Below are 15639 nucleotides of genomic sequence, written 5' to 3'. Positions count from 1 at the left end.
GTATTTTCCTTAAAAAGGATCCGAAGAATTGTCCTCAAGGAGGATCCGAAGAAAAAAGAACTCGACGAAATTTTCATCAAGGAGGAACCAAAAAAAAAAAAAAAAAAGAAGAAGAAGAAGAGAGAGGATGGGCAAATCTTCGGGTCCATTGACTCGTCATTTGTTCCGAGCAAGAGCATCGGTGATGTACCCGACAATATAGAAGAACCAAATATATTCGGCTGTCTCATCACGCCCGAGGATCTCAACCTTTCACGTATCTTGGACTCCCTTTGAGTACAACTAAGCCTAAAAAGGAGTTTTTCATGCCACTTCTCCAGAGTGCTCAAAGAAGACTTTCTGCTTGCTCAATGTATCTCAGTTATGGTGACAAACGCAGGCTGGTCAATTCTATTTGTCTTCATTGCCAACTTTTTATATGAGTACCCTTAGGCTTTATCAATGGGTGATCAAGGAATTTGACAAATACGGAAGGCATTGCCTTTGGAGAAAGAAAGATATGGAAGAAAATAGTCAGCCTCTTGTTGCATGCGAGCTTGTTTGCAAGCCTAAGGATCAGTGAGGACTGGGGGTGGTGAACTCCACTCAGAACAATTGTTTTCTTATGAAGCACCTGCATAAATTCTATAATAAAACCAATTTGCCTTGGGTGAAGCTGTTATGGGAAGTTTACTACTCCAATTCTCTGCCACCTTCTAGGTCAAGAGATATTTCCTTTTGGTGGAGAGATTTTCTAAAGGGCTTAACCACTTTCAAAAATTTGGCTCAGTGCTCCATTGGTTCAGGTTCTTCTGTGTTACTATGGACAAATGTTTGGTCCATTATTCCTCTGAATCTGTTCCACATTTATTCTCCTTTGTAGTTGATGAAAATGCATCTGTTCTTCAAGTTAGAACCCTAGAGCAGCTTTCAAGCCACTTCCATCTCCCCCTGTCAAATGAAGCTTTTTCTCAGTTCCAGACACTACAAGATCTTATGGTAAATCTTCCTGTGGGCAATGATTCTGATTGTTGGGAGGTTTTTGGAAGTGCCACTAATTTCAAGGTTTCTCAAGCCTATAAACATATTGTTGGTCAACATGTTGTCTACTCTGCAATTAATAAGCTCTGGAAAACTTGATGTCATTCTAACCACAAAGTATTCTTCTGGCTCTTATTACAAGATTGGCTAAACACCAGACAACTTTTGCAAAGGAAGAATTTTTTCTTGCCAGATTACTCTTGTACTATGTGTGGTTCTTTGCAGATGGAATCTAGGAATCACCTATTTTTCACATGCCCTTTTGCTATCATGTGCTGGCAATATATTTCCCCTAGATGGACTTCCCCTACTGGCTTAGGGAAATCATCTTTACTTATGGAGTCCCTAGATTCACTCACTACTGCTATTGGAAAGCCTTGCTCCTTGGATATTATCATTCTGGGCTGCTGGTCTATCTAGAGATCTCGGAACGATTTATTGTTCAAGACCCCAATTTATTTAGATGCAAGAGGTTCTTCAAGGAGGAGTTGGCTCTCCTGGTTTTCAAGGCTAGTAAGAGATCTTATACGGGTCTTAAAGATTGGGTGCAACATTTTGTTTAGAGAGGGGCTGGTCCTGATGTTGTAAGATAGCTTAGTTTGCTTTGTTTTGAGGTGCTTTTCGCTGGCACTTCTGGTGTTGTACATTTGGACATTTTGGACTCTTTTTGCCTTTATATATATAATAAAAATATGCAGTGGGGAAACCCACTGTTCAACCTCAACAAAATATATTCAAAGTTCGTCATTGGGGTAGCGTGGATCAGTGCCACCAGGTAAGGTGGTGGTGATGGAGTTAGGACATGGTTATCAGGCAACATAGGGTTTGAGGCGGAGTAGGGGATCACGCTAGAGTTGACATCCATGTCCAAGTTCGTATCTGCATTAACTGCAGGACGTACCTTTTTAAGAATCCACAGTTTGCCCTTTTTGAATTGAGACACTCGTTTTGGATATGGCCATAATTAAAACATTTACTGGCATCCGACTTCATTAGTACAAGATTCTCTCTTATGGCCAATTGGAAGACATTTACCACATTCCAAAACCCTATAAATCATATCATCGATAATCTTTTGAAATGAATCTGACGAGTAATCTTTGCCATAGTCTGAGTAATCTTCATCAGGTGAAACAGACACGGTATCCGCAACAAGGTTGGTACACAGACTTCCAAGAGATGAAGCATTAATATTAAAGTCGCCAACCTCAATAGAATCTATAAGCACCGCCTTGTTGGGAGATTCCAGAGGCATTATAATGAGCTTAGGAGCAGTATAATCAGAGCAGGCCACATGTGCTCCATTTTCAGCAAATTTCAGACTTCTTCTAGTCTGTTTTCCTTTGGTATTCAAAAATGGAGCGTGCAAGAGTCTTAGCAAGAGCTCGTAAAGGCCAAATCAGTTCGTCGCTTATTTGGACTAACAATATTCCATTCTTCATTGCATTCCTTTCGCCAGAGATTGAACTCCCGTTGCCAATTTGGACCACCATTCCCCATAAATGGAAATAACTTAAACTGATCTCAAGAGAAATGGCGTAAAGAGTGAATCGTGAAGGCCACTCCTCTTAATGCAACAGAAAACCGAAACAGGTAATCGGCAAGTTGAATGATCATGAGATCGTCACGAAGGCCACCAATGCATGATTCAAGAGCAAGACTGACAGAATCTTGAGTAAGGTTAAACCATAGAAAAAAATAGCACGCTATTCCAACGCTAATAGCACGCTATAGCATATCTGGAGAGCCGACGCTACGCTATTTCGGCGCTATAGCGCGTTATTGACGTTAATAGCACGCTATAGCATGCTAATAGCATATTTTTAGACCCACGCTATTTTGTTATAGCGCGCTATTTTTTTCCTTGGGTTAAACCGATCAGCGTCTAGGATGTAGAAACTCTTGCGCCGATGCTGCTCCAACCGATCAGAAAGGGGTACCACGATAACGTGGAGGACGATGAACAGATCCAGCCACAGTAAAACACAATGCGCGATGGCGTGCAGGTGCAGTGCGATCTACCCAGACTGGCCTCTGGCGATTCACGAGTCCCAGGAGCCCGCATCACGTTATCGGCTTCCCTATCGACGTGGGTGTGAGTCAGGCTCTGCCAATCAGCGACGAAGAAGTCGGCAGAAAATCAATCCAGCTCGTTGCATGGCTCGTGGATCTGGCCGGCGAGCTCGTCCGAGCTTCATGGCCGCTCCGGCGCTCCCTAGCCACCAGTTTGGAATCCGGCCGTAGCCCGTAGGCCCCTTTGCCTGACCGTCGCGCGTGCCTATTCTGACCCGCCATGACACGCTAAATTCCAAGCTCTTCTGCCAGTAAAATGTAGCCCGTGAAATGACCACACCGGATAGGATCGAGTACTGGGCGTCGAGTTATTGGACCTGGGTGCACACATGGAATGGGCCACCGCCCTCTGCACCGGTACTGTAGATTTAAGCTGCCCATAAGAACATCTCCACCCGCAATTCCCAAATAGGCGCCGGCAGAGACGCTGACACTACCATATGGGGGTGTCGACACAACATGCTCTATTTGAAGACGCTGCTCCCATACTAGCGCCCCCAAACCGGCGGCTCCAATAGATTTAGAAAATCAAATTCAAATTTTGAAAACGATATTCATACGAAGTTCGAAGGAAATTTATGCAAATTTAACGTTATTTCAAACTAAAAAACTAAAAAAAATATCTAGCGGTGTTGGGAGTCGAAGACGCTGAAGTCCAGGTCGTCGCCGCTGGATGACCCGAAGGACCAGCTGTCGACGTCGTCGGCCTCCTCCTCGTCGGCCTTCTCCTCCTTTGGCACCGGCAGCTCGGATGGTTCGGCGAGGTCGACGTAGTTGGCGCCGTGGTCCCTGGCGGACCACACCGCCACCTGCCGCGGGTCGATCGCGATGTGCTCGGTTGTCTTTGTCGATGGAGCGGCCGACAATGTATCGTAGGGCGGGGAACTCCTCCTCGTCGCCGTCGCCACGGAGGGCCGCTGCGCCTCGGCCTCCTTCTCCCACCATTGCTTCTTCGCCGGCGGAAGTGGTGGCGAGGCGTCCTCGTCCTTGACGCGGGAGCGGCGGCCCGACCCCGTCGTCCGACGAGCCGGAGCAAAGGACGCGCACCGGTGGGGTTTTAAGGGAGGCGGTGGACGCGCATTGAAGGCGCGTGGGTAAGGTAGGTGGACGGCGCGTGGCTAGTCGCCGCCCTAGTCGTTTGGGTTTCCGCGCGGGAGGCCATTAACGCCGATGACCAACCTCCCCGCGTTGTTTCCGATGCGAACCGCCGCGTCCTCTCGCTGACAAGGCGCCCTCACCCGCGAAAACCATCGTTCCGCGAGGCACCGGCGCGCCCGATTCGCGCCCTTGCCCAAGGGACCGGCACGGGGTTACCGACGATTCTATGGGGCTCGAAAATTGGCCGACGCCGTTTGGGCGGGCCAGTGCGAGCTCATTTTCGCTCCCGGCACCCAAAACGTTACCGGGGCCGCTATCGAGGCCACCGGTGGAGATAGCTCTAACTTTGAACAACCACTAACCTCGCCTCCGATCTGGCTATGACCTATATAAACCCTACCCAAGCCCATTCTTCGCTCCAGTGTCCTTCTCTTTGAGAGCCAGTAGTAGCAGCAAGCAGCTAGGTCGATTAGCGGGATCCAGACATCCAGTCCCGGGTGAAGGAGATGGCACTCTCTCGTCGCATGGCCGCCTCCGCCCTCCTCCTCCTGGTTCTCCTCGTCGCCACAGGTGATTCTCCAGGGCGTGTAGATCTGCTTTGCAAAGCATGATTTGTTTCTTTGATGTTTGTGGCGCAATGCAGTATTCAGCCACGGGCGCACTGTAAATGGGTGATGAACTGATGGTGTTTTTTTTTTTTTTTTTGCGGGTAAACCAGGAACTTTATTAGACAGGATGAACTGATGGTGTTTTTTGTTGTTGTGCGCGCGTGCAGAGATGGGGACGACGAAGGTGGCGGAGGCGAGGCACTGCCTGTCGCAGAGCCACAGGTTCAAGGGCACCTGCATCAGGAACAGCAACTGCGCCAACGTGTGCATGACGGAGAACTTCCCCGACGGCGAGTGCCAGACTCGGGCCCTCGAGCGCAAGTGCTTCTGCAAGAGGGTATGCTAGCCGGCCGGCCGGCCGCCGCATTGCTGCCTCTCTGCCGGCGATTAGTTCCTCCGTTGGATCGATTAGTTGTTCCTGTGTTGCTAATCTTGTGCGCGCCCGTCTCTGCTGTTCTAGTTACTAGTTGTTTCCTCCGCGCGTTTAGAATAATAAAGTAGACCCTGAAATTAAGTGCTGCTCGGGACCGCGAGAGATTTTGCGCGTGCAAAATCAAAACCTCGCACCGTTGCGGCTCTGCGTCCGGAGGTCTGTCTACGTAATTCAGTGTCTCCTCGTGCTTGTCAAGATGCTGCTGCTGCCATGTAAGCTCGTTCCATGGACAAATGCAATGTATCTGTGTGTTGTGTGTCATCGTTTCGTGGTGAATCAGGTATATCTTCAAGGAGAAATGCTCCTGCCGGACTGCTCACTCCTCCTTTTGGCCAGACATTTATAGCTTTCAAGTTTCAACCTAGACTCATACCAGAACATTCACTTTGGTAATGGAAATTCAGGTGGGGAGTAATCCCCCGTTGAAAAATCAGAAAAAAAATTCACTTTGTTTGTTGTGAAATCTATACCTAATAATAATAAAGAAGCTAACGTTTCCTTGGTTTCGTCCGCTAAAGTGCGCTTTCGTCCACCGTCCTAGGCGCCTTTGTAGGTCACGGCTTCTTATGTATTCATCCATCGTTCCTCGCCTGAACACATTACGCGGCCCAACAAAGTCCTGCATGAGAACGTCCGGTCCTGGAAGGAAAAGAGGCAACGTATACGAGTAGAACTGCATGTCCGGAGAGTTTCCTAATTAGATGATTGCTCTTTATAATCCAATCAACCGCAGAATCAAAATCGAAAGTTAATTGTCACGGAAATTCATTCCGAAGGAGCGAAACCCGGCGAATGGGGCGGCAGCGCCATCAGCGACTTTAGAGGAGTTTTGTTCTTCGACGTTTGTCCTCAGCGGCAAAGACGACGTACACGACGATGCCGTGCAACGGCCGTGTCTGGCGTCGGCCCGGTCCTAACGCCCCCGAGAACCTTCAGACGTAGCTGCACAATTGCCCACGCTTCCGCGGTGGCGCTAGCGAGAAGGCTCCCGGCGAGGCTCCTAATGCCCCCGCCACGGCGACAGAGAGAGCGCTCCTGCCGTGAGACTGAGCGACGCGCTTGCCAAGGAGTCAGCAGCGATAGCCCGAGACCGGCGCTCTGCCAACTCCATGGCATGGCTTCGTCTGTTTTCTGTGGATATGGCGGACTGCCAGCCGCCTTGCCGCTGCATCCTGATAAGCACATCGAGCAAGGTTTCTTTGTCACCGGAGGCGTCTCGGTCCTCCAGGTTCGCCGGCCAAAAGTGTCCATGAAAGCGATTGCATCTTGGTTGTGCCAGCTCACCCAGCGTCCCTGCCCGACCTGGACTCTGCTCGACACACCTTGGACACTGCTCAACACTTCCATGGATGCTTAACCTGTGCTCAACCCAACTCGACAGCTACTACCTCAAACGATAACCCCAAAAACTCAAGTCCGTCCCTGGACAGCAACCGCGGCTCGGCATTGCGGCTCGGCATTGACGCGCACGAACCCGAACTCCACATTGCCGGGTTGGAAACTCAGCTAGACATTGCCGCTGTCTAGCCGTTATGTCGACCTTGCCGGAGCTCCGTCCGGTTGTGCTGCACCCTAGGTACGGAATTACAATCATAAATGCCAAATTTTTCCTCTTCTAAATTCGTTGATCAAGTCGAGTTGTGTAGCTTGCTAGCCCACTGCCTTCTTTCTTGTTTTTACTATTTTCCTGAAAATAAGTTTGCTTGTTCTTGATGCATGGTGCCTAGCATTTGTTTGTGGTAATTCTTGGAAGCACCTTAATGTGGTGCTCTTTTCGTTCTTGCCCTGTTGATTCAGATTTTTTATATCAATACCATCCTAGGAAACGAGATAGGACTGAGGGCAATCTTTACTTTGTCTAATGTCTAATATAGTTACATGTTAATGGATTTTTTAGCTTACGGTTTTATTTGTTTTGGACAAAAGAACTCGGCAAGTTGTATCTTAGTGTGGATTCTTTGCTAACTTAATTAATCCGAGTTTATCAGATGCACTTGATTACCGGGCCCTATTTAATCGTGTTGTATTTTCTCTATATCCTGCTGATTTTTTTTGTATATATAAGCACAACTAAAACTCAAACTTTACACGGTAACCCATTCTGAGCACAATTAAAATCGCTTTGTGGATTTTTAGTGATTTTACGTCTCTTTTATTGGTAGAAGAGGAACTTCTATAGCAATTTATGCCATGTATGAAGTGTTATACTTTCTTACATGGACCATTTTTTTTGTAGATGTTATTCATAGAAACGACCTTAATTCTTGACGGTCAAGGACAATTATTCATATAAAACTCTTATTTCTAACATCGGATTTTCTATTAAAAATTCTCAATAAATATTCTATTCGATATGCACAAATATTTTTTTAATATAAATCCCGTTGCAACGCACGGGCAATTTTCCTAGTATATTTAAAAAAACCTGAAAAATATACTACCACACCACCACCAATTGTGTGGTTGAGGAAGAATCAATAAGATCATCTTCAGCCGCGCCGCGTGCCCCCAAAGGGATTTGGGGAACGCCGGACACTTAACCTCTCCTAGTCGCGCGCTCCAAAGGCCACTTCGGTCCAGACGTGCCCCATAAATTATCCGGCATCCTTTTAGCCCATCCCCTGTGTATAGAGCCTCTATCAGGGACGTCGGCCATGATTTTTACACTTGCTTTTTTATTTAGAGGTCGCGTTTGGGAGACGTGGCTAGGAAAGGGACCTCCTCCAAACGCAAATTTGGTCCGAACATCTCCCAAATGACCAATCCGTTGCTTTTGCCGGCGTCGTTTGGGGGATACGACTGAAGATGCTCTAATAGGAGCATCTTAGGTTAAATCAATTCAAACAGTCGTATCCACGGGTACAAAGAACTCAGTGATTTGAACATGTATTACACAACTACAATTTTATATATAACTGCTACAATCAATGTGCTACGAACGAACGTACGAATTGCTTTCCTCGCGGTTGGAATGAAAAAGGGGTTGGGAGTTCTTAGGAGATTTTGATGATATAGTTTTTCGCAAAAAGAAAAACTGTGAGATAAAATGTATTACCTCTGTCCATAGAAGGATGTAATTTTTTTAATCTAAATTTAAAAGTATCTAGACATTCTTGAATATATAGATACATTTAAATTTGAACAAACCTCCAACAGCCTTTTATACACAGCGGGAGTACTAAATGTTACCGCTACCTTATCGTTGTGCATACTACTCTGCCATGCAAAGTACTCATGTAATCATCTTGATTTATTTTCCTCATACAAGCACAAAAATTGGGCCCATGCTATACCTCCGAGGATGGATTGCCGTGGCCCCCCGAAAATGGGGCTGCTGTTGCAGCCCAACAAATAAGTATTTGTACTTAATTATTTTAAAATAATATAATATAATAAAATGCATATATAATTCAGTGCGGTAAATTGCCTTTTTCTTCTGAAACCAGAATTAAAATTATGTTAAGAAATCCTTGCAGCGTGTACTTTTTTCTTTTCGTACTTCATGGATAATTCTGTCAGCTTGTCCGTGTAATTACAAACAAGCATCTAGATTCTTAGTGGAATTCATTATCACTGGGAAAAGAAGAGGCCAACAGAAATCGTAAGCAAAAGCAGCAACACGTTTAGTTTCTCTATTTTATACTCCATGTATTTTAACAGGAAGCCTCAGTCAGTAGGTACTGTCCTAGAACTGATTCCACCCCTGATTGTAGGATTCAAATTGGTGTATTTGGAGAACCACACTCAAGTCATGCAATCAGATTTTTGGTTATATGATGGAGTCTCTAGGTTCTTGCATACTATTGAACATTAGATGAATGCCATGAAATAAATGAAGCCACAAGAAAAGAGGTTTGGAACTTGCTCATTTATTTGTTGCTTCTATCATTTTGTGTTTTTTGAGGGAGACTGATACAAAATCAATTCGTATTTCATCACTATTAGGGAAACCCCTACCGCCGAAGCACGATTTTGGCTTATCCCTAGCGCACCAGCACCCGCCGGTGGGAACAAGCCGGTGGAAATGCCTTACTGCCGGCGCACCAGCAAGTTGCGCCGGCTGTACCAACGATTTATTACAGGCGGCACCAGGCTGGTGCACCGGCGGTAATGTTTTTCGAAATAAAAAAACAATGATCTATATCTAGATCGGGCTCGTCCTCGAAATCTGTGGCTGCGGCCCGTCGTGTTATTGTTGCCGCGGCAGTGTCAGAGAGGAGGAGGAGGCCCGGAGGTGGGGTGTAGGTGGAGGAGGAGGCCAGAGGTGGAGGAGGAGTACAAGGTCGTCCATGCCGGCGTAGGCGGAGGCCGTCGGTGAGGAGAAAATGAGGAGGAAGAGGAGGGAAAGAGGAGAAGGAGAAGAGGAAGAGGGCCGATTTTCCATATATACCATAGGTTACCCCCGGCGCACCACTATGTCCGTGCGCCGGCGGTATTTGTTTGAATTTTTTTTCAAAATCCAAAAGCTGAAAAAACTCTTTGTTTCTGTTTTGAATTTGATGAATCCAAAAGTTATCTAAACGACCATAGGTGGTTGAAACCGGATGTAAAATTGCATTTTCATAGTAAATAGTTTTTCATCAGAGGTCGTATGCAACCAGAAAAGCCGTTTTACCGAAACATGACGCCATTTTGCAAAAAAGTAGAAATTCATGTTTGTTAATTTTCGTTAAAACTAGATAATATAACACATTGGGCACCTCGAAGGATTTTATTTTTGAAATTTCTATCATTTTCCTTTATTTTTTTGAAGTGGTGCGCCGGCGGTAAGAGGGGCTCCGATTTTTGCCCTGGCCTAGACCTGGTTCACCCTTATTCCTAGTGCGCTAGCTCGGACGTACGCCTGCGGTAGTCTGCTGTCACCGGCGACTCTAGAAACACGTGTGCCAACGGTATTTAGCACCGGCGCATGTCTAGTTTGGAACGCTGGCGGTAACCCGTGCGGCTATAGGCGTTCTGCTAGTAGTGCATTGATGACAGTCACCCATGGAGATCTAAGGGCCTTTCAGTAGGATATACAAGCAGTTCATCCTGTAGTTCGCTCTCTGGTAAGTACCTTGCAGGCTTCCACCGTACATATTTATATTTTTGTGTTCAAAATAGTTTGTTTCCTTATAATAAGACTTCTAAATACTAGGTACAAACCGAATATCTCCTTTGTTTGCAGGAAATAAAGCTCGGACGCCTTGCATATACTATAAACTCCAGACAGACGCTCCCGCGGCGCACCCCCAGGGCGTCGCTGGGGGATCAGATCCCGTCACCCAAACACTCCCTCCCCCTGATCCTCTCCTCTCCGCCGCTGTCGCCGGCGCCGGCCGCGGTGTCGGAAGCCCCTGGTACCGAACGGTTCTAGAGGAGGTGGACGTGGCAGCCATCTCCTCGATGCGGCTGGGGCTGGGTCATCGGAGACGGACGCGGGCGGTGGTCGGGGCGACGTTCCGCGGCCAGGCGGCGGCGGCGCTCTTCACCGGGCCTTCGTGGCTGCAAGTGGAGGAGGTCTGCCGTGGGTCTAGGCTGCCCGCCTAGACCGGTCGTCTTCCCGGCGCCGCGAGCTGGCGTAGGGCAGTGGATCGGTCGGTGGAGGGTTGCGGAGAAGGCGCTACGGCAGCGGCAGTCCTCGGTGGTTGCTGCCGGCGGCAGCCTCAGTGCAGTCAGTGGCGGCGCGACCAGGCCTGATCGCGGCTATGTAGCCTGCTGGTTCCAGCACCCCAGGGTCGTTCGTCTTGCCGGATCTTCGGTGTGACAGGCGGCGAGAATGGCCGTTTGCGTGGGGGCTCGGCCTGTGTAAAGGCGGTGGTCCTAGGGTTCCTCACGCGCCAAGACGAAGACCTTCTGGATGTTGATCTTCTTCATCGAGCCGGAGTGATGAGTTCCGGAAGGCTCCGCTGGTGAATGGAACAGTGCATCTTATGTCTGGAGTTCGCTGGATCGGGTGGTATTCGGTCGCGCGCACCCATGCTTTTATTCCGACCGTTTGGTTCTGGAGTGAGCGGCGCGAAGCTCTTTTTCTGTGTTGACATCAAGTGACTATGAATCCATGATGAAAGTTGGAAGAAGAGAATTTCATGAACGCCGGATGGGAGGACTAGCTAAGGGAGGTTCAAGTCTACGCGCTGTTGAGGGACTTGCTTGGTGTTCCGGGCTTCACATCAGCGGTATGAAAGTGGGGGCGACAACACAGGTGAAGTTCAGAGTCCTACCTTTCAGGGTGAAAACCTAAGGTCTGGCCTTAACTGGTTGTGCCTGACTTTGACCTTGTTGGAGACATTGTTTTGAGAGCGGGGACTATCTTCCGGGTGAAAACCTAAGATCTTTGATCGGACGACGACGGTGTTAGAGTATTGTTCCCTTCTTGAAGGCGTCGTTTTTGGAGAGTCTGTATTTGGTGTTGTCTTGGTGGTGGATGTATTGCTGTTGTTAGGCTCGAGATACTGTAGCGGGACTTTTGTTTCTTAGTTTTCTTTTCTATTTTTTGGCTGTGTGCATCCGTAGTGCCATTAGGGTGGTGCGTTGTTGCAGAGGCTGGGTGTAATTGGTATCTTTTGATATTAATATATTCCCTTTATCGAAAAAAATATTTCTAAATTTCTAGCTCCATAATTTGTTTTGCTACAGAAAACGTTGTGTTCCTAATTTCTTTGACTGAAATGTCTTAGGATCACATGACATGAGGAATATGGGTTATGGGAATTCACTAAAAAATTGAATCGGAGTCCAAAAGCTGATCCTCTTAAGGTAAGTCCACACAATATATCTCTTACCCGATTCCCTATAATGTGCTCATTTTAGTGGCACTGTCGGATGGTATGTGTCTATGGCATGTTAGTTTGAACATCATATTCTGTCCTAATCCTAATTTCCTAAGAAAAATCATTACTAGGGTAACTTTCAGCAACCTTGATTTTCGATATTTTCTGGTACGTAGGAGCCAAAGACACTTTTCGAACCTTCTTCCATTATTGATATAGTCTGAATCTTCGCTGGACTGGCCTTTTGTCTTCCTTACTACAGGCTGCTTATTTGTCGTCAGGTTTGGAACCGGAGTCACTTGTAGCTCAATCATCTAGACTGGGTAGCCAAGGTCAGTTTTAGTTCTAATGTTTGCTGCAACACATTTGACCCAGCTTACTGTGTCCAATACGTTTTGTCTCTGTAGGTTCCGCATTCGTCTACAGCCATATCAGCATCAGGACTCGGCATGCGAGCTGGAACTACCTCAATACCTCAAAGGGTAAGATAAGAGTACCTCTTTGATGTTGTTTGTTGGGGCTTGTCAGTGCGATACAGCCAAGATCAGAAGCATCAAGCATGTCACCACTAGAATAGCAGGTTTATGGCCTATTAAAAAACAGAATAAGTTGAGGATAAATCGAACTTGGTGGCTGTGTTATATGCTGTTGAACTGTGACCCATCATGTACATGGGGATATGATATGATGAATCTGTAACACAAGTATCCTGTTGATCTGTTTGCACAACAATCAGGCTGTTGAGATTTTTCACTTTGGAACGCACAAAAGCCTTGTGCCTTGATGCATTGATTTAATAAAGAGTTGCGCGCAAGTCTACAAATGTCGAGGAGGCGGTCTCCTGTCGACTTCGTGATCGACCTCATTCGTTGCCTGGGCTGGAGAGGCCTCTATACGTTCCAGAGTTTTACTATGTAGAAACATGGTGGAACGCTTTGCTCCTTTTGCGAAAAAAGAAATGAAGTATTTTTCTCCTGGAAATACTAGTATGCACCTTGGAATCTTGAATGCTCCACCGGGGCCCCCTTTCTGGTCAGGAACCGTATCAGCTGCAAAATCGGGCACTTGTCATTGTTTGATCATGCACCAACAGCAAGGAGGAAAACGTTGGGACGCCCATTTCACTCGTCAGGTAGCATAGGATGCGCAGCAATAATTCGATGCCCAACAAGTCAAAAAAATAAAAAAATTCGATGCCCAGATCGAGCAGCATGTGAAATGAGCAGACCCCATTCGGGCGTTGGGTTAAAATTGGGCCGTGGAATGGCCAGATGGTAGTGACACCATTTGCAATTTTGGGCGATCAAATTATTGCGGTCAGACCTTAGTGACGGCGTGACGCCATTTGCAGTTGCGGCCACATGCGCGATGGGCCTGACTGTTCGAGCAGGTCGCCAACCGAGATAAAAACGGTTCGCGTCTTCGTCCTCTATCACGAGGCGGCAGCCTGTAACTCCTCCAGATCTCTATCTCCTCCGACCAGAACGCTGGTGTTGATCCCTTCTCTCTCTGCTTGCCGCTCCGACGGTGGCAAGAGGGAGGGGAGGATCTTGTTCCTCCGTTATGGCCTAGTAGTTAGGGTTATATTTTATCTACTGTGGAGCGTCGTTGAGGTGGTGGGAGGGGCGTCCGAGCGAATAAATCTGCATCAACTCTACTCTCACACCGGCGACAACCTTTTAGGCGGCGTCTCGGAGTTGATGACAACGTGTGCTGGTCGGTCCTTCAGATTGGCAGCTTGGTCTTCTCGACGTTCTTCGGATCCGACGAGATCAATTTCTCGGTGTGTCGATGACGTTCGTTGTTACCCGCGACGATGCTGGGGATCGAAGCAAGGTGGTTCTGCTGGAGCGAAGATGTTGATCCGGAGGTGGTGGATATGTCGTTCTTCTCCGACTTCATTGATGGGAGGCGACAAATCTTGATCCAAGATAGCACGGGAACATCCCCCGGTCGACATGCCACAACGACATGTGTCTCGCTGCTTGCAGCAGGTCTGTTCATCGACTCACAAAGGTTCGTTGGGGATGGTGCTTTTTTTTGGTTTTGCAATGGTGGAGATACGACGTCTCTTCCGGTGTCCATCTCGGTGGCGTTACAGTTGGGAGGCGGCTGCTGGCTATGGTGGTTGCAGGAAACTCTAAGAATCGTTTTGTATTTCTTGATCGTTTAGGATTTTTTCTGCAAATTCAGAATAATTATTTTATCCTATTTTATCTTTTAGTTTTCATATATGTTATTTCATGTAATTTGTTTTTGGATTGATGAAATATGTGGTTGTTTAAAAAAAACTACCGTCGAGGCAGAGTAGCAATTGATGCAGTTATCCCTAAAAAAAACAATTGATGCAGTTACACGTCCACAAGCAAACCACCCCAGCTCCGCCTATATAAACCACCACCCGCTCTCATCGATTCTACATCCAGCAACGTACTCCAGCAGCTAAGAACATAACACATATCAAGTGAGAAAGCAGTGAGCTCCTCCTCCTGCAGATGGCACTTTCTCGTCCTCGTATCCTGGCCGCGGCCGCACTCCTCCTGCTGCTGCTCGCCGCCACTGGTAGCGGTAGGGCTTCTTCCTGTTCAGCTAGCCAACTGTTCTTTCTCTGTGTTTTTGTTCCGTTGAGGATGCTTGGTGCACTGACACAAATGTAACTGTGATCTGAACGGTGTTTGTTCCTGGCCGTGCAGAGATGAAGGTGGCGGAGGCGAGGACGTGCGTGTCGCAGAGCCAGAACTTCAGGGGTGAGTGCCTGAGCAGCACCAACTGCGCCAGCGTGTGCAAGACGGAGAACTTCCCCGACGGCGACTGCAAGACGCGGGGCCTCGAGCGCAAGTGCTTCTGCATCAAGGAGGACTGCTAGCCAGCCTTGGCTAGCTCTCTGCCGCCGGCCGCCTCGACCTCCGCTTCAGCTCCTGCCGATCGATCCATCAGCTGTTCGTCCGATGTTAGTGTTGTGCGCGCGTCTGTTCTGCTAGCTGTGATGTCCTCCGCGCGCTCAGAATAAAGTAGACTCCCTAGTTCAGTACGTGCGTCCGGAGGTGTACGCAATTTAGTGTCTCTCGTCGTGTTTGTGCAATAAGCTGCTGCTGCTGCTGCCATGTAAGGTTGCTCCATGCATGGATATATATATGTACTAGATGACCCGTTGCGCTATCGCGCAAGTGCAAATGAAAGCGTATTAATATGTCAATGGATGCTGACATATAGGACGGTAATTTAATAAATAATTTATTTCGGTGCTTAAATCTATATTTTTGGTGATTGTTCATGTCTTGAGTTGCTATATACGCATCAAATATGGCGTTTATTTCTTATCCCTATAAATTTTACAGAATTATACAGGATGTTTCATACCAAAATAGTTGTAAGACGATCTTTCATGTATTGGTCATTCAAAGTTAATGCGGAGAGTATTCACGGTTCTACTATATTTGCCTTCCATTTTTGCCATGAGATTTTGTTTTTTCATTTCCTGGTATTGTCCATTGATATTAAATATTTCACAATTTCTATAACATGTCAGGCTTTACCGGAACGACATTGGTAAGCAACGTATGCTATAAAACTAAATCATCAATCTATCACGTGGATGTCTGCACATTATGAAGTTTTGTCAGAAATAAACCGAAATAAGCAATAACTAAACCGA

General features: G+C 47.2%; 2 protein-coding genes across 2 annotated transcripts; both read left to right on the top strand.

Annotated features, from left to right (window-relative positions):
- The first annotated feature begins 4647 nt into the window (after positions 1 to 4647).
- Positions 4648 to 5145, top strand: LOC124687618 (defensin-like protein CAL1). The gene is made up of 2 exons (XM_047221392.1): positions 4648 to 4761; positions 4967 to 5145. The coding sequence occupies exons 1-2, from the start codon at positions 4698 to 4700 to the stop codon at positions 5143 to 5145; spliced, it is 243 nt and encodes an 80-aa protein (XP_047077348.1). The 5' UTR covers positions 4648 to 4697.
- Positions 5146 to 14479: 9334 nt separating this feature from the next.
- On the top strand, positions 14480 to 14850 carry LOC124687617 (defensin-like protein CAL1). The gene is made up of 2 exons (XM_047221391.1): positions 14480 to 14546; positions 14678 to 14850. The coding sequence occupies exons 1-2, from the start codon at positions 14480 to 14482 to the stop codon at positions 14848 to 14850; spliced, it is 240 nt and encodes a 79-aa protein (XP_047077347.1).
- Positions 14851 to 15639: the final 789 nt, after the last annotated feature.

The sequence above is a fragment of the Lolium rigidum genome, chromosome 2 (genome assembly GCF_022539505.1).
Source record: "Lolium rigidum isolate FL_2022 chromosome 2, APGP_CSIRO_Lrig_0.1, whole genome shotgun sequence".
In the NCBI taxonomy this organism is placed as follows: Eukaryota; Viridiplantae; Streptophyta; class Magnoliopsida; order Poales; family Poaceae; genus Lolium; species Lolium rigidum.
This window is presented reverse-complemented; position numbering and strand designations above follow the sequence as displayed.

Excerpts from the sequence above, each read along its gene's own strand:
- LOC124687618 (XM_047221392.1), top strand. The coding sequence starts at position 4,698 with ATGGCACTCTCTCGTCGCATGGCCGCCTCCGCCCTCCTCCTCCTGGTT. Across the intron at positions 4,762-4,966 it reads GGTTCTCCTCGTCGCCACAG|AGATGGGGACGACGAAGGTG; the intron begins GTGATTCTCCAG and ends GCGCGCGTGCAG.
- LOC124687617 (XM_047221391.1), top strand. The coding sequence starts at position 14,480 with ATGGCACTTTCTCGTCCTCGTATCCTGGCCGCGGCCGCACTCCTCCTG. Across the intron at positions 14,547-14,677 it reads GCTGCTGCTCGCCGCCACTG|AGATGAAGGTGGCGGAGGCG; the intron begins GTAGCGGTAGGG and ends CTGGCCGTGCAG.